The 19,248-nt window shown below is 40.6% G+C and overlaps 1 protein-coding gene across 1 annotated transcript; it reads left to right on the plus strand.

The window, feature by feature from the left end:
* The first annotated feature begins 421 nt into the window (after positions 1–421).
* LOC141776981 (regulator of nonsense transcripts 1-like) lies at positions 422–16,084 on the plus strand. Its single transcript, XM_074650886.1, has 24 exons — positions 422–736; positions 1,935–2,071; positions 3,594–3,683; positions 4,117–4,284; positions 4,397–4,577; positions 5,182–5,343; positions 5,676–5,760; positions 6,004–6,102; positions 6,391–6,499; positions 6,687–6,846; positions 7,043–7,161; positions 7,742–7,906; positions 8,013–8,127; positions 8,356–8,499; positions 8,637–8,850; positions 9,838–9,955; positions 10,213–10,369; positions 11,357–11,499; positions 11,630–11,804; positions 12,050–12,131; positions 12,361–12,522; positions 12,623–12,891; positions 13,202–13,321; positions 15,193–16,084. The coding sequence occupies exons 1-23, from the start codon at positions 548–550 to the stop codon at positions 13,316–13,318; spliced, it is 3,360 nt and encodes a 1,119-aa protein (XP_074506987.1). The 5' UTR covers positions 422–547; the 3' UTR covers positions 13,319–13,321; positions 15,193–16,084.
* The last annotated feature ends 3,164 nt before the right edge of the window (positions 16,085–19,248 follow it).

Here is a 19,248-nt window from a genome sequence, read left to right on the forward strand (position 1 = left end):
ACACGACTGCAAATTGGGTGTATGACTGCAAATTGTATGAAACTGTGTCTGAAACGTTTACTTATTTTATTCTTTTATTGTTATTTTTTAGGTATGTTAATTTTAATACTTATTTATTCTATCCTTTTCAATGCACTGACGGGATCTGGGAGAAACAATATTTCGTTTCCTTCTGTGTATGCAAATACTCAGTGAAATGACAATAAAGTGAATCTTGATCTGATTTCTTCTTGGTTAGACAAATTAAATGACAGAGAGGGATCTTTTAAGACCATTTAAGAAATCATAGTCCCAGATTAAATTCTCCTCACGTATGTCTCCTTGTCTCCTTCCTTTCCTGCAGGTGAGGAGAGGAAACGTGCGGGGGGAGAAGAGAAACGGAATGCGGCCGTGGTCGAGGCTCTCTCTATCTCTCCCACCACTGTTTGTATATTATCTCATCAGTATACTGGTGTCTCGGTTATTCTCCTGCAACAGCAACAGTTAGTGGATTATTATTATTCGTCTGAACCGGTGAATAACTCCCGTTAATAAGAAGGTAAACAACATGAGTGTGGAGGCGTACGGGCCGAGCTCTCAGACTCTAACGTTCCTGGACACGGAGGAAGCGGAGCTGCTGGGAGGAGGAGCGGACACTCAGGGATCCGAGTACGACTTCACCGACTTCACCCTGCCGAGCCAGACACAGACCCAGACCCAGACCCAAGGCCACACCCAGAGCCAGCTAGACCACCAGGTGAGTGGGCGTTAACTGTGACAGCTCGAGGTCTTCTCCCGTGTTGACAGCATGGCTAGCTCCGGTTAGCGGGATGACAGGTTCTGTCCGTTACTAGGCTGCTAAACCGCTAATTGGCTGCTAGCCTGCTAAGCTACCTAGCATGCTAAGCTACCTAGCTTAGCACAGTTAGCCAGCAGCTGACAGCTCAGTTAGCATGCTGACACAGCTGGCATGTCAAAGTAGGACTGTATTGCTATGCAAAATAAGAGTGATGGGGATTTTTATTTATATTTCTAATTAACGTTACTAGCTCTTATATATATATATATACTAAATACTCACAGTATCCACTGACAACAACAAACAAGTGGTTGCATACAGTGATATGATGTTGCTGTCACCAGCAACCAGTGTTGTTGTTGTTGTGACAGATAGCAAGCAAGGCTGCAAGATAAATAAATGCAGCTTTATGTATCTCTTTGTCTGTCCAGTTTCTGTCTCAACCAGACTCCTGTTTTAGTCTTGTAATAATCTTGCACATGTTGAATTTTGCACATTTAATACCTCACAAAATAAGAGTGATAGGGATTTTTTTATTTTTATATATAATTAACTAGCTCTTATATATATGTATATACTAAATACTTACAGTATTAACTGACAACAACAAACAGTAGATATAATTGGTTGCATACAGTGATATAATATTGCTGTCAATAAACTGTTGTTGTTGTTGTTGATTTGAGAGATAGCAAGAAGACTGTAAGATGAATAAATGTCCATATATATATGTCCATATACGTTTTTATGTATCTCGTTGGCTGTCCAGTTTCTCTCTCAACCAGACTCCATCCTATTTTAGTCCTGTAATAATCTTGCACATGTTGAATTTTGCACAGCTACATTTGCACATTTAATACCTCAATTATTTTTTTTCTTGAAGAACAAAACAGTGTAACTTGCACATTTTGCTAATGTATATTTTATGTTATTGCACACTTGCTAATGTATATAGTGGGTTATTCTATGTTTATAATTTAGATTTTTTTTAATGCTAATTGTAGTAGTCAGGTATATTTATAGTGTATTCCAATACTCTTATTTATTTATATATATATATATATATATATGCATGTGTGTGTGTGTGTGTGTGTGTGTATATATATATATATATATATATATATATCCTTCATTGTTATTTAATCTGTTTCCTCAGGTCAATGGCCCTGACGGCTTGCTACAGAATGGAGATGACCCTGTGGTAAAAGCCAGTCAGCTGCTTGCAGAGTTGAACTTTGAGGAGGATGAGGAGGACACCTACTACACCAAGGATCTTCCTCTACATGCCTGCAGGTAAAGGACCAGACCAAATGTGACTGGTGCCACACACAGCTGTCATCAGAGTGGAAAGAAATCATGTATGCATAATGTATGTAAACTATTAATTAAAAATCTATACAGTGTTACTGAGAATCGATACAATATCACTTAACATAATATCGCAATATATATAATATTTTTTTACACCTCTAAAATACAGCCCCCTTCTTTATACTCATTTGAGTCTCTGTGGGTTGTGGGCTTTTTTTTGTTGACCATAATGTCTGAAAATCTTATTCACAGACAGTATATCTGGTACAAAAGTAAACATAAAAAGAAAACCTACGGTAAACACACATAAAATGTGTCAATCTGAGCAAAATCAAAGCAGATACTTTTCCCCTCATTCTCAGCCACTGAGCGAACATAAGAAATCTCAATTAGCTGATTTCTGTCCATCTTGTCCACTTAACTTCAGTGGTTTACTGTCCCTTGTGGGCATCACACAAACACTTCTCTACAGACACACACTCAGTCACTCCACAGATGGCACATAAGCCAAATCATCAGAACATCTTGTATCATGTCCAATGTCAACTATTGTTAATCACTGTTATCTCAGCTCGTATGCTGTCTAACTAACACAAATTGTCTGACAGCCGTTAGCTTGGCTGTGCTAAAACAGTCCTGTTGAGTATGTCTGACATCCCAGACGTTTTCAGTTGCCTAGCTGGTCAGTTTGTTTCTATAAAAAGTGATGTATCACCATATCTTTCACCAGCAGATCAGTTGCAGATTCAAATGTTTTTAATACTTTTTACTGTTGAACAGAGAATGAGGGCCGCTATTTTCTCGCCACCAATATTTTTATATAAACTTTGATACCCGTCAGCAACATACAGTTTGATTCTGGGTTTTTTAGGCATGCAGCCAGATCCATTACTGTTTGACAGGCTATAGCACAACTCATGAAGTATATATATATATTTTTTATCAAGTGGTATATTAATTCAAATCTGCATGCAACCTGGATACATCATTTTCTTTTTACAACCCATAACATAAATAAACATTTTTAATAATGTTGCCTTTGTTTTTTTTTAAACAATTGCGACCCATAAATTTACTGGGCAGGACAATTTACAGTCGAAAAAATACACATTGATCTGGTGGACAAACTATAGAATGGTTAACGTGCATATTAAATATACAATATTTTCAAAGTCTATCCCATCACCATGCAAGTCACTCTAAGTTGTTTATTACCGAAAATGGCTAAAAGAAATTACTTTATTGTGTGTATGCTATTGCTGTAGACCATTATAAAACAACTATAAGATTGATTGTTGCGTCATTTAGATTTTTTTTTGCATCAGTAAAGCACCGGACATCCAGCAGTATAATCCAAATTTTAGTCAATTTTGACAGTTTATTTCAAGTTATGTGCTTATTTTTCTTGTTTAGTTCTCTTGCATGCTAAAGTTTTAACAAGTCCATGCTCTTAACAGTAATGTTTTGTATTTCTTTTTTTAATTTTGACTCTTTTCTATTTTAGTTACTGTGGTATTCACGATCCAGCCTGTGTCGTCTACTGCAATACCAGCAAGAAGTGGTTTTGCAATGGCCGTGGAAACACATCCGGCAGGTAAGATAGACAGTGACTTATCAGGTTTTTATTGACCCTTCTCGTTGGTGTACTCAGCTAAATGAACTGGGAGAGGATCATTTTACATGGACAATATCATCATAGCAGGAGTACAGTACACAGTGACTGTAATAATGAGTCTTTGTTGTGTTCAAAAGCCTTCGTCATAAATGGACAGTTTGTGTGTGTTTGGTTATGGAGTTAAAAACATAATTTAAATGAATTATGTTTACCGACTTTTAAGGGCCAATTAAGCTACTTTACAGACATGCCCACTTTATGATAATCACATGCAGTTTGGGTCAAATCATAGTCAAGTCAGCACACTGACACACTGACAACTGTTGTTGCCTGTTGGGCTTGAGTTTGCCATGTTATGATTTGAGGTTAATTCACCTTCTGGTGCATTAACTGTCATTGTCTTCACTTTTAGCCACATTGTAAACCACCTGGTGAGAGCAAAGTCCAAGGAGGTGACCCTGCATAAAAACGGCCCTCTGGGGGAAACAGTACTGGAGTGTTACAACTGTGGCTGTCGCAACGTCTTCCTTCTGGGCTTCATCCCCGCCAAAGCCGACTCAGTAGTGGTGTTACTGTGCAGGTAAGGCTGATTATTATGTAGCTGACATGCACACTGACCTTCCTGCTGATGGAGGGGCAATCAAAGAATTTCCCAGTTATTGTTTGACATTTGTGTTTTGGTTGTAATACAGGCAGCCATGTGCCAGTCAGAGCAGCCTGAAGGACATCAACTGGGACAGCTCACAGTGGCAGCCTCTCATCCAGGACCGCTGCTTCCTGTCCTGGCTGGTGAAAATCCCGTCAGAGCAGGAGCAGCTCCGGGCTCGTCAGATCACCGCCCAGCAGATCAACAAGCTGGAGGAGCTTTGGAAGGTATGTCAATTCAACTGTGGTGGCACACGCCCGCCATTGTACTATGTAAATATTCTAAACTCACATAACTTGAATTTAAGCACGGGTTGGGCTTATCTGTACAGTTAACCAGATATAATTAGGGTGTGATGCAAATACCTTGACTGCAAGTATGCTGAGCTATTTTTCACAGTTTCACTGCCTGTATTATGCCTGCGTTTTTATTTTTTTGATAGTTTCCTGTTACAAAGTCACGCATACCTAACAATTTTTTGATATATTACTTTTCTGTGGGCTCATTGGCCTTTTTTACAGCAGACATTTTAACTAGTCATAGTAGTAAAAGCCCAGGTTTTACTAATAACATTAACAATGGCTCTGTTCTATTAAAAAGACTAGCAGGCACAACACCAAGACCCTGAAACTCAAACAGCTAAATGGAATTCAGCCCCCATTCAATTTGTTATTTACACCTGTGCTTTTGCTACATGTCAAAATATCTTTTGTGAAAAGGACATGATGTGTGAATCTCTCCATTTTGGAATTCAGGAGATTTGAGCATATTGATAGAAAACATTCAACTCAACGTCTATCCATATTTTGATCGTGTGTTTCCTTCTGGCAGGAAAATCCCACTGCGACCTTGGAGGACTTGGAGAAGCCTGGTGTGGACGAGGAGCCCCAACATGTGCTGCTCCGCTATGAGGACGCCTACCAGTACCAGAACATCTTTGGTCCTCTTGTGAAGCTGGAGGCTGACTATGACAAGAAACTCAAAGAGTCTCAGGTAGAAAAAAAAATAGAAAATTGTGAATTAAAAAACATTTGTCTTTTGTATGTTGTCAAAGATTGTCAAAATTGTCAATTAGTAATTTTACATTTGAACAAATCAACAAACTAATTCAGTTGAATTTAGTTTATTCTCTAATGCTGGAGTTAATGGAGATCAGGGTGTTTTTGTAGTTGTACTGAAAGGCATGGTCAATTACTTTGTTTCAGTTGATATTGAGCTTTTTCCAAAAACTGCACTTTTGTTAAGTAGTTTGTAATTTTGACTTAAAAGTTGTTTCTGCTGCCATTGAAGTATTAGAAATATCTCTTAATGTTGCTTCCTAACAGACTCAAGACAACATTACAGTCAGATGGGACTTGGGTCTGAATAAAAAGAGGATTGCTTATTTCACTCTTCCCAAGACAGACTCGGGTATGTTCAGTCTTTCATTGTTATCATCATCATGCTTTGTCTATGAGTGATATTTTTTATCTTGAAATAAGTGACAAAAAAAACCAAATATTGACATTTCAATGTAATTTAAATATTTGTATGTGTGGCTTTCACTCAAAACGGTGTATCAAAATTATTTTTAAATTGTGCCTTTTACTCTATGTAGTGATGTCTACTTAATGGAGTTATCTTTTTTTGTCCATCTCATCTGCCGTCCTGTAGATATGCGACTGATGCAGGGAGATGAAATTTGCCTGAGGTACAAAGGAGACCTGGCCCCTCCCTGGAAAGGCATTGGACATGTCATCAAAGTCCCTGATAGTATCCTTATGACTGTTTCAATAGACCCATATTATCTGAAATTTACATATTCATCACTTTGGCCAAAGCGTGCCACAGGCAGGGAGGCCCCTTGAGCTTCACTTAAACGTGCTCTCAGTAAAACTAGTCTTCAGTAGCATCTAGTGGCAGCTGTAGGAAACTACAACAACGTCTGTAAACGTGTGTCTTCCTCTACAGTCCTCAGTGGGTTTTTTTTAAAGCAAATTCTATATTTAGAAGTAGTATTATGTTCACATATTCTACCTCTTCCTTGACTTACTGTACCAGACTATGGTGATGAAATTGCCATAGAGCTAAGGAGCAGTGCCGGGGCTCCAGTGGAGATCCCACACAACTTTCAGGTGGACTTTGTGTGGAAGTCCACTTCCTTTGACAGGTATTCACAAGACACTGTTGTCTCTTGCTGTGATATGTGTGAGCAAGGACTGAAACCCAACTTTATGTATCAGTTAAGCTCAAGTAATATTTTACACACCATTGGGAATGAAGAATGTCTTTGAAACAGTAAATTAATACATTCATTAAAACCACTTTATCTTGATGTCCCTGTCTTCATCATCCAGGATGCAGAGCGCCCTGAAGACGTTTGCTGTGGATGAGACTTCAGTGTCTGGTTACATCTACCACAAGCTGCTGGGACACGAGGTAGAGGACGTGGTCATCAAGTGCCAGCTGCCCAAACGCTTCACCGCTCAAGGCCTGCCTGACCTCAACCACTCACAGGTGAGTTAGAGAGATTTTTCCAATATATAATCAGAAAATTATACCTATGACCTACCCTACATTACAGATCACACCAACAACAGAGATCATACACACTCATATCCAAGGAGTATAACTCTTTCATACAGTGAATGGAAGAAGCATTTTAGGTGTTGCGTCCCCAGAGCTCACATGAATGTGGTTTGTTGTAATGCAGGTGTATGCTGTGAAGACAGTGCTGCAGCGTCCTCTCAGTCTGATCCAGGGTCCTCCTGGAACAGGGAAGACGGTAACCTCTGCCACCATCGTCTACCACCTGGCCAGACAGGGCAACGGGTAAGACGCATGCAAAAGTCGTTTTATTACTTTGTCTGTATTTTGTATTCGGGCTGCAACTAATGATTATTTTCATTGTCGATTAATCTGTTCTCGATTATTGATTTGTTGTTTGGTCTATAAAATGTCAGAAAATGGTTAACAATGTTGATCAATGTTTCCCAAAGCCCAAGATGACGTCCTCAAATGTCTTGTTTTGTCCACAACTCAAAGATATTCAGTTTACTGTCATAGAGGAGTAAAGAAACCAGAAGATATTCACATTTAAGAAGCTGGAATCTTAAAAATTACTCCAAAAATGAACCAATCATCAAAATAGTTGGCGATTCATTTAATAGTTGACAACTAAGCGATTAATCGTTGCAGCTCTATTTTGTATGTATGGGCTGGTGCTATGATAATAACATTTGGTTTGAATGTGACTATTTACTCTACTTTAAAAGGAACATCTGTCTTTTAGGATATTCTATTCAAGGTTTTTTCCTTGATTGGTATTATATTAATTCTAATAAATGTTCTTAAAGAATGGCTTGGCTGTGTTATGGTCCCTAAAACGGTGTAGTAACTTCTGTCCCTCCAGGCCGGTGCTGGTGTGTGCTCCCAGTAACATTGCTGTCGACCAGCTGACAGAGAAGATCCACCAGACAGGTCTCAAGGTTGTGAGGCTGTGTGCCAAGAGCAGGGAGGCCATCGACTCGCCTGTGTCCTTCCTGGCTCTGCACAACCAGACCCGTAACATGGACAGGTAACACATAACTTGCTATGATTAATAATAATAATAATAATAATAAGATATAAGTCTCAAGCACACCGTTGAACTCACACTGTATTGAAATGATTCATACCTGCAGTATGCCAGAACTTCAGAAGCTCCAGCAGCTGAAGGACGAGACTGGAGAGCTGTCCTCCTCAGATGAGAAGCGCTACAGAGCTCTGAGACGCACCGCTGAGAGGGAGCTGCTTATGGTATGAAGACTGGTCTTACTGAACTAAAAGTGCTACTAAATATTGTTTGTGACACTACATCAATTGAAATTTAATGGTTATTTTCAAGTACCGAATGTTTTTATGCTAATCCGCTAAGGCCCGCTGAAAAGATTATGTATCAGGGTAATGGTTTATAAAAATCTTTTGCAACAAGTAATATATTACCGGTCATAAACATGTCTACTTTATTCCTTTGCTCTTTCCCAGAATGCCGATGTGATCTGCTCTACCTGTGTTGGGGCGGGGGATCCTCGTCTGGCCAAGATGCAGTTCCGCTCAATCCTGATTGATGAGAGCACCCAAGCCACCGAACCAGAGTGCATGGTGCCTGTCGTCCTGGGGGCCAAACAGGTAGGAGCTTCATGAGTGAAAGTACATCTGGACATTCTGTGGCTTCAGCTATCTGCTTAAACTGCTCTCATTCCCCAGTTTTTGGGTCTACGGTGTCCACAGTTATTTATTTTGTCTTGATGACTTTTGCTCCGTAGTTGATTCTGGTGGGTGATCACTGCCAGCTGGGCCCTGTGGTGATGTGTAAGAAGGCAGCTAAAGCAGGTCTGTCCCAGTCTCTGTTTGAGCGTCTGGTGGTTTTGGGGATCCGGCCAATCCGTCTGCAGGTCCAATACCGCATGCACCCGGCCCTCAGCGCCTTCCCCTCCAACATCTTCTATGAGGGCTCGCTGCAGAACGGAGTCACTGCTGGTAAGATGAAAACAACCGTTTTGTTAGAATTCATTTTGTGAAGCTCGATTACTTGGCTTTCCCTTTTATAGCCACTTAGGCCCTGATCAGACTGAGCACTTTTTTGCAGCCTGGGGCGGCTTTTTTGTAATTGTTTTCAATGAGAGTGAAGTTTGCTCGCAGCTTTTGCGTTGCTGAGCGCCTCACGTTTTTGCAGGAGCTCCCTGAACGTCTCAAGCTGGAAAGAAACTTCAGAGCGGAAAAGTGCCAAACGTCATTTGCATTTTTTTCCATTGTCCAATCGGATGAATTGAGAGGTGTGCCTTCAGTGGTGGCGACGACAACAAGTGGATTGTGTTAATCTAACATTAGCTCAATGTCGGCCTAGGCAAAGCTGCTAGACATATTTGAACAAATTGTAGCCTAAACTACTTTCTAATGTTAAGCAACTGACTAACTGTTAGCTAACATCCTTTTCACCCTGTGCTGTTAGAGGAGGAATGCAGAGGCTAAGGACAGGTGATTTGGTGGTTGCCTAGCAACAATACAAAAAACATTTTTAATTGTAGGCTTCAACAACCGAGACAGTGTGGTGCTCTGTCTGATCAGGGCCTTAAATTGCCCTTGAAATTCCTTCCCAGGCTTCAGCGTGCAGCTAAATGCTCTTGAATAACATGACGCTGCTCTTATACATTTCCTTGACTACTTTCCCCAAACAGTAGACAGTTTAAAAAAAGACCTTTATTATCCTATGACCATGTGAGACCTTTTTTAATAGCCATAAATCTATTTAGAGAGTTTGTGGAGAACATATGAGGCATATTTACCTCACATGTTTTTCCAGGCCGCTTGTTATATTTTACTTTTTTCTGTTTGTGTCCATCAAAGTGTTTTTTTGTAATTTGTAATACTTAGATGCACATGAGGCCTGTCGGGCTTATTCCACTTTAGTCCGTGTACTAGCTACACTGGTCCTGAGTCATATCTGATTGTTTGTCTCTTCTCCAGCGGACCGTGTGAGGAAAGGCTTTGACTTCCAGTGGCCGCAGCCTGACAAGCCGATGTACTTTTATGTCACCCAAGGCCAAGAGGAAATAGCCAGCTCTGGAACATCCTATCTCAACAGGTTTCAACTTTCTTGATCATTATGTTGACCTGATATTTGTGTTTGTCCTGCAATTTTATATTAAGCAGTAAACATAAAAATAGCATTAACATTTGACAGTTCTGTTGTAACTCAACATTTTCCCAATACATACATCCCTTTGTCTTAAGAGATATCACATGCCTTTCTGTACAGTGTTTCAGTCATGCATAGTTTAAATGCCATGTTTAATTATATACAATGTTCTTGTCATGTAATCACCCTACTTGTCTGTGCAGGACTGAGGCAGCCAATGTGGAGAAAATAACCACAAGGTTGCTGAAGGCCGGAGCAAAACCCAATCAGATTGGCATCATTACCCCCTACGAGGGACAGCGGTCCTACCTGGTCCAGTACATGCAGTTCAGTGGCTCCCTCCATACCAAACTCTACCAGGTAAAGTTGCAAATATTTTTTTGCATTTTAAATGCTGTGTTGTGCTTTTCATCAGAAAAAGTTCAAGCATTTGGCTCCATATGTGAGTGAAAATTATAGTGTGTGAATTTGAAAAGTTATTTGGGCACTGTCTGAATTCTGATCTGAAGGTTTTCAAAATACTTGCTTAGCTTCGACTTTGTAACTCTGTTTCCCATTAGTAAGAGCAGTGTACATTCAGGTAGCAATTTCTTGTTTTTAGACGGTTCTGACTGTCACTTTAAAGGGATAGGTGGAATTTTGCAGTGGGGTTGAATGAGGTTAGATACTTATACATCGTCAGTTTATTACCTATTACCTTTTGAGAAACAGACAGGAGTACGGCACAAGACCAGAGTAATATACTGCTGTGGGCGGGGGGAAGCAGCAAAACACATTTTACCCACCTAAAAGAAAGGCTCACCTAAAAAAATCAATGTCAGTTGAAGTGTACGCTATATTTAGAATATTTTCACTGCTTTATTTTTTTGTTGTGACCACTGTGACTACAACCGTGAGTGTTTTTGTTGGTCCAACAACTCTTAACAGAGTGATACGTCTTCTTGCGAATAGCGTCACGTTTCAGCAGCCGCTTTCAACCAGTCAACCGTTCATTTATATCATATCAATAAATCAGCTTGATAGTTTTGAAGGACCTTCAGTATTTGGATCAAGTAGCTTGTGAAAAATAAAGTGGGCCATATTTATTTGGCTACAGCTGTTATTTCAGTGTGCCAGATACATATTTTATCAGCATTGCATATATTCTGCTGCTATGTAAATAGATGTATCGGCTCGCACTCGGTATCAGCAGATACTGATTATTAAAAGATTCTGCTCCAAAACCCTGTAGTTTGTAGCCATTTACATTAAACAGTATCATATTTGCAAAGTTATTTCTTAGAATTAGTATTATCATAACTGACCAGTCAGTTTCTTACCACTGATTTCTCTTTATTTTTCCTGTAGGAGGTGGAAATAGCCAGTGTGGATGCCTTTCAAGGCAGAGAGAAGGACTTCATTATCCTGTCATGTGTGAGGGCCAATGAGCACCAGGGCATCGGCTTCCTCAATGATCCCAGACGTCTCAATGTGGCGCTCACCAGGGCCAGGTAAAACTCTCTGCATTTTGCACTTTTTGCATATTGAACGTTCTTCTACGCTATGGTCATCACTGTTATTCCTACGCCTCCTTACCTATAACGTATAATCATTAGGTCATCTTGTGCTAATGTCACATAGGTATGGTGTGATTATTGTGGGAAACCCCAAGGCCCTGTCCAAGCAGCCTCTGTGGAACCACCTGTTGAACTACTACAAGGAGCAGAAGGTCCTGGTCGAAGGGCCCCTTAACAACCTGAGGGAGAGCCTCATGCAATTCAGCAAGCCCCGCAAGCTTGTCAACACCATCAACCCTGTGAGTTCAGTGTGTGTGTGTGTGTGTGTGTGTGTAGAACGCTGAAATAAGGGTTTCTTAACTGGGTCATGAATTAGTTATTTTCGGGTAGGGCATGTGAAGGATGTAGGATGCAATTCAAAATTTACTTCTGCACTTAGGACAAGTAGTTTAAAGAAAACAGGGTAATAAATCAGTGTACATGCAGGCATGTCCCAAAAACACTCAAAATAGCATCGCTGTGTTCTTTTGTTTTGTTTTTACAGGGGGGTCGATTCATGAGCACAGCCATGTATGATGCCAGGGAGGCCCTCATTCCTGGATCTGTTTATGATCGCAGCAGCAACGGTGAGAAACTATTGACAACACACTGATTTTTATTTCAAATGTAACTTACTAACAAACGCTATTATAAAGGACATGTACCGCATCTGCTTTGGTAGTTCATTGCAAACAGCTTGGATGTGCTTACTAAAGCATCTCTGATACAAAAACAAGAGTCATGTGTACGGACATGTGTGACAAGACTAGCTCCGCACGCCGTCATATCATTTAAAAGTACTTCTTTCCACTACAGGACGTTCGTCCAACATGTATTTCCAGACCCACGACCAGATCGGTATGATCGGCACAGGCCCCGGTCCCATGACTTCCCTGAACATCCCCATCCCCTTCAACCTTGTGATGCCCCCCATACCTCCCCCCGGGTACATGGGACAGCTCAATGGACCCTCAGCAGGTGAGTAAGACATCAAACTGTGGCGTCATGCTAAGTGTGGAGTTGTTAAAGGCCTACATGTTGCTATGAAACACTTATAACACACATATTGTCCCTCCAGGTCGCGGTGGAGGTATGAAAGGCAAGGCGGGCGGTGGAGGAGGCGGCGGGACTCGAGGTGGGCGCCAAAGAAACCGCGGCAACATGGGGAACCACAGCGGAGGGAATGGAGGAGCAGACCGGCATGGAGGCCACATGAGCGGCAGCCAGGCCAGCCAGGACCTGGGCTCCCAGCCCTTCTCTCAGGGGCCTCTGACGCAGGGCTACATCAACATGAGCCAGCCGTCCCAGATGAGCCAATCTGGCCTCTCCCAGCCTGAACTCTCACAGGTTTGTTCACTGAGCTGTCATCCATTGGGAATAAATCTTAATTTTCAATTTGGTATTTAAGAGATTTTATTATTAAGTGCTAAGTAGGTGCACTTTATGAAGCTAGCTTTTTGTAGTCTGTTTATTCATAGCAATTAGTAGCCAGTGCCAGGGCTGTTAGCACATATATTCCACGTGTTTGTCCAGGTTTCCTCTTCAAGTAAAGACTTCTTCATCTTGTCCAAAACCCACTTATTCCTTTTCTGCCTGGAAATAAATAAAGGAGTAACTGTTGACTGGCCTCTTTCACTTTTTGTTTGTCCCATTATAGGACAGTTACCTAGGAGACGAGTTCAAGTCCCAGATTGATGTGGCTTTGTCCCAGGACTCCACCTACCAGGGGGAGCGGGCCTACCAACACGGAGTGACTGGACTGTCCCAGTACTAGACTGTAAGTACTACCACTGTGGAGTAAAACTAAGAGGATTAATTGACATTAAAGGAGTAGTTTGACATTTTGGGAAACATGCTTATTCACCTCCTTGCCAAGAGTTAACTAGATGAGAGCGCTGATACCACTATGTGCTTAGGCTGCTGATACAGTGCAATTTCTCTTTGTGATTAAGTACTCATCTACCTGTCTGTTTAGCTTAGCATAAAGACTGGAAACAGAAACCGGGTTTTCACCAAGAAGTTTAGCCCATTGTTGTCTGCATTTCCACCGCGGTCTGAAGACCTGCGAGGATTAGGAAAATTAGTCCGCTGACATATGAAAAAGCAACATGACATCATGGGACGAGGGCTGAGCATTTGTCTCCACAGTAAATTATCTGTTGAGCGATTGATGGTTATTTTTTTGTGCTTTATAATGTTATCGTTGTGAAACAATCAGAAAATAACTTTTATTCTCTCATTTCACGACACTGCGCTGTCTGCGATCGCTCTCTTTTTCTTTTTGTCTTTTTTAAAATGAGTCGGTAAGCCGACAGCAGAGCCTAACTTTACTTTTAATGTTATCAAACAAAGAGAAATGCTCTCCCCTCGTCCTAAAATGGTCCTAAATCAATACTGGAGTACTTCCTTGTCTTATAAATGAAGCAGTACACGAGAAGCAGCGGTGCTGTGTGTTTCACAGATCAGCGACGGTCATCCATGCAAACCCACCTCGAAAGTTCCTGTACTTTCAGAAAGTACTTCCCCCCCGACCAGGGCCTTTTTGGGGGGTAAAATGTCCCCGGGACTTAATTTGGAGGGAAAGTACAGGGGAAAGTACCTGCGGTCGAAACGGAGCTAAATAGAAAGAGTTAGCCTGTTCCAGAAATAGTATTAAACAAATGTGATATAATGTGTTAATAAGTGAGCTTATTGGTCGGTGGATTTGATTACCTACAGGATTTCCATGGATCTTTGAAAAGTCTTAAAAGGCATTTAATTCATTTATCTAAAAATAAGGCCTTCATTGGTATTAAAATGTCTTAAATCAATCATTCAAAATTCTTAACAATGCTAAGACATGGGAAATAGGATGTTATTGGGGGGTTTTCTGACATTGCAATTTAAAATCTCAAAATAAGTGGTCATCAAACATCTATTTTTTTAATAATTTAAATAATTTACAGTATGCTTCTCGCAGTAACATCACACAGATCAGGATAGTGGAAACAACAACACTTTTTGTTTGTGGCTGGGATGTTTAGAGCAGATGCTCAGGCTGCTAAATAGCAATGACATGAGGAAGTGCAAATTCAATGAAAATTGGCTATTAAATCAAGATTTCTGACATGGCTGAAACCGGTACCAGGCAATGTACAATATACGAGGCACGGTGTATTTTGTGCAGGACGTTGTTCAAACTCGGTACGATGGAAATCAAGGCATTATGCAGAGTGAGAAACACGAAACTGCCAAGTCCACCCACCAACAGACGGCAGGTATTTCACCGTTTTGTTCTACCCTTGTCTCCACCATGCTAAGTTATTGATTTTTTTCTTTCATTTTGGTTATAAAGTTAGTCTTAAATTTCATTCCGAGTGGCATTAAAGTCTTAAAAAGTCTTTATTTACATTAAGCTGTAGGAACCTTGTACTTAGCTAGCTGTTTCCTCCAGATTTCAGTCTGTGTGCTAAACTACACTAACTCATAGTTACTATGTGTACGTGAGAGTGGCGTCGATCTTCTCATTTAACTCTCTGCAAGAAAGGCATTTTCCCAAACATGGAACTATTCCTTTAAATAACAATCGTTTAATATGTTGAAAGGATTGATGAATATTTCCTCAAACAAGTATTAATGTGTGTGTATATATTTTGTTTTGTCTGACAGGTTGCTGGAAAGGAGCTAGGCCTGTGTGAAGCTTAGTTCAATGGTATTTTAATCTGGGTAATAACAAAAAAGAACAAACATGGATACCCGTTTTCCACTGCTACAACCGAAGCACCACTGTGTGAAAGTAACAGGAGAGAGACCGTGAGAAACCAACCAATCACAAGAGTGAGAGCAAAACTGGGAGTAGAGCTGGACAGGAAGAGAGCAAGAGACGAGGAGAGAAGGCACTGCTGCTCACACGCGAGGACATGGCGAAGGAGAAAAGCTGTCGTTGTCGGAGCAGCGCAGTCGGAGAGGCGAGACCTTCGACGGGTCAAGGAGGGTGGAAGGTCCGAACGATTCTGGAGTGGGGAATGGGGGGCGACTGTGTCATCTTGTCCCTCGCATGCCCCTGAACCCTCTGGGATCTCCAGGCGGTATGGTTGAGAAATCTTGCTCCAAAAGCTGAGAAAGATGGAGAAAAAGTTGTCTCACACAAATGTCCTCCAAGCTAACGCAACAGGACGTCTTCTGTGACTTGGAGAGAGAGAGAGAGAAAACAAAAGAGGACATAACTCATGAAGCAGTTGATATGGCAACTTTTTTAAACTCAAAGCGTGAATTGAGGCTCTGCATTTGATCACATCTAAGCATCCAGGAGAGAAGAGTGTGAAAACACTGTTTGGCTATTCAAGTGAACTCAAAAGTGCTTGTGGTGTTTGTCCCTCAAAATGAAACATGAGGATTACATAGCCACGGATCATTCGCTTTTCTTTCTCAGCTTTGAGTTGGAAAGTTTTCTAAATAAAGGCTGTTTTCATTAAGGCATTCAGTGATGTACGCAAGTGTAGTTGGCCGTCTTTCAAGGCAGGTCTTTCTCAAGGTGGTCTGCGAAGAACAAGTGGTGGAATTAGCTTTTAAAAATATGAAAGGAAAAACATCTTTGTCTCCAGATCTGAGGAGGTGGACTCCGAAGATCTGAAATATACGGAGACAATTTTGTTTTTGTTCTTCTAAATGTATCTTTTTAGTAGTGCAAAAGAGTGAAAGTGAACACCATAACCAGCTTATAACCGAATTAAGCTGTCATTCTCCTCTGCTGACCCTGAAGCCACTGAAGCTAGCAGACGGGGATCATCTTGAGCATATATAGCGTCAAATAAGCCAAATCAAGAGGGAAGTAATTCCCCAAAAGTCAAAAACATGAATACAATGAGATTAATTATGTACAATTTAAGCACTTGATTATCACAGTAAAGAGTTTTCAGTTTTCCTATGGAGTACCTGACACGACTACTCCGTACAAAGGATGATGAAAACTTCTAAGATCCCATCTTAGTAATGTGTCGAAGAGAAACTTGATCATAGATTTCACCATGTTAGACTGTGGTGAAAGATATTTAACATTATGGAAAGCCCACTGATTACAACTTGAAAGGTTACATGTTGTACATGCACTCTTAAATTATTTATTTAAAAAAATATTTATATATATTATAAATTATTAAGACACGATGACCCAAGTGTAATGTTGTTGTCTTCTCCTCAAGTCTTGAACTCGTAGAAAAAGTCACAAATAGTAGTGCATCATGTCAAGCTTAGAACAGTTGCTTTGTTCTCTAACTTTGGTAACGTTTGTGACTTTGTGTCTTAGTTTCACCTGCATGTGTTGTAAGTTTTCATTTCACATCTTTAGATGCACCATTGATGTTTTTATCAGTATCTAATTTTCTTATGAGAAAATGAACATGTGACGCTGAGAAATCATCGTCAAAACGGTAGTAGTTAACATGGCTGTAGTCATGTGAAAAAGTATCTAATTGTGATTGTTTTGACTGAAGATTGCGACTGCGATATGACTTGCGATATTAGAGGAGATGATCATTTTCACATCATTATCCTCATTTTCATTGAAAAACATTAAAATGATTATGGTGTAATTTTTGAGGGGACCTGTATCAAACAAAGATGTTTTCTTAATTCTGTAGAATATGATGTTTAGCCCAGGATGTCTCTGCAGACCCACAATATTACATTTTAAAATGGTATTTTGACACACATTTCGCCTTTAACAAATATTGCGATTTCCTCCTCATCCTGCGATTTGAAAATTGCGATTTCGATAAAATTTAGATTTTATTGTGCAGCCCTAGACTGTAGCCACCTTACCTCTGACCTATGGGTTGAACATCCTGTCATAAATGCTTGTTGGAGACGAAGCACTTGCTAAAAAAGTGCTCAGACTAACGGAGAGAAATAAAAACAACCACAACAATGTTAATATGTTTCTGAAAAATGTGTTACTAACGAGCTATTTTACATGTTCATATTAATCCCATATTAATAAATTATTAACCAACCCTGGTCAGGTTTTGGCCAACTTGAACTGTGCAGGTGTTACATCTTACTGTACATATTATTTATACCCCCTTTCTATGTGAACTGTGTAGATTAATATTGGTTTGCTCTATGTTTGTTACATCCCATCTGGTTAAGATCACCATTACTGCACCTGTTTGTTGACATATTTAAAATCTTTTAAAGAAGATTAAAAAAAACAATAAATGACCTCCATCCATCCATCCATCGCTCCTCAACACATATACAGTCGTTTGTGCATGTCCTGTGACTAGACGGTAACTTTTTGAGTTCTTTCCTCGTCTATGTTTTTCGCTATGAAAGTCTTTGTTTAACTTATTGCTGATTGGACTGAAGTGTGTAAGTGTTTGGCACCGTTTTGTATTTCTTCCCACTGATGGATGTTAGTAGTTGTAAAATTATGCTCACTAAGATTCTCCTGTTGATAATCTTGGAAAATTAAAGTTTGCTTCTTTTTTTGCTCCTTCAACTTTGGCTTCACTGTTTCTGTTTTCATGTTGCAGATGAATTGACTTGGAGACTTACTCGTTATTAGCATGTAAGGCTCTCTTAAAGGGACTGTTTGTAAGAATCAGAAATTGCTTGTTAACAGCGACACCTGTGGCTGTTAAGGCAACGAAAGTCAGTGTCCTGTTGCTCGCGCTCACGCTTGTGCTCGCTCTACATAGACATGAACAAGCATCGCTCAAAACAGTGAGGCGACACACGTCAGCTAAAACCACAATATCACTCTATATTTCACCTGCTTGACAGTAATGTTAGCTGACCAGACGAAGGTCTCTCCATGAATCACTGCTGATCCTAGTGTTGGCTTTTCCCGCCTCAGCCTCCCGACCGCGGTCAGAAGGAACAGGGGAGACACCAGAGTTTTGTTCAGAGATGATAACGTTTCTCGCTGCGGAGCCCCGTCACTTCACAAGACACGGGAAACCTCTGTTGGTCTGGAGGAGCTGAAGCATTTATTTCTGCACAAACGTCCACTGTACATTCACTAGATATTCTCAGAGCTAAACCAACTCTTCTGCAGTGTGTAGTGTGCACGCATGCACGTGAGAGTGGAGCGAAATAGCGAGAACGAGTGCGGTGTGTGAGTGAAGCCAAGCAGGCAGGCAGAGGAGCAGAGTGCAGCAGAGACTCCAGCCCTCGAGACCAAAGCTACGGTCTCCCCCGCGTCCTCCAACCGCGGCCAACACTGTTTTGCAAGACGGGCTTCACTAGAAACAACTTTGAGGTTTTGGTGCTTCCGTGTAGTTTGTGTTGGAGTCTTGTCTGAACAGCGTAGTTACACGCGAAAACGCATGGGACACCGACCCGGATCGATTTATACATGTAAGAAGTTACAAACAGTCCCTTTAACTTAAGAACTTCAATTTTGGTATGATGGTTGACAGTGTGGTCTAGTTGTGCCTTTTGGGGGTTAGAAGTTCAAGGTGCCCAAAATTTTTGAAATTTTGGCCAAAAACTGTGATTTTTTTTTACTTCCAGCTGCACATTGAGAATTTGACTACTCCTACTAGGGGTCAAGCAGTGAGCAAGCAGTGAGCCGGGGGTATGTGAGCCATGCTCACTTTTACAATGTTTTTGTGAACATTACAGCATGTAAACATGTTCTAGTAGAAACATAAAATACAAATATGAACCTGAAAATGAGCCCAATATGGGACCTTTAAATCACTTTGCAGTTATCAAAATATC

Source organism: Sebastes fasciatus, chromosome 11, assembly GCF_043250625.1.
Source record: "Sebastes fasciatus isolate fSebFas1 chromosome 11, fSebFas1.pri, whole genome shotgun sequence".
NCBI lineage: Eukaryota > Metazoa > Chordata > Actinopteri > Perciformes > Sebastidae > Sebastes > Sebastes fasciatus.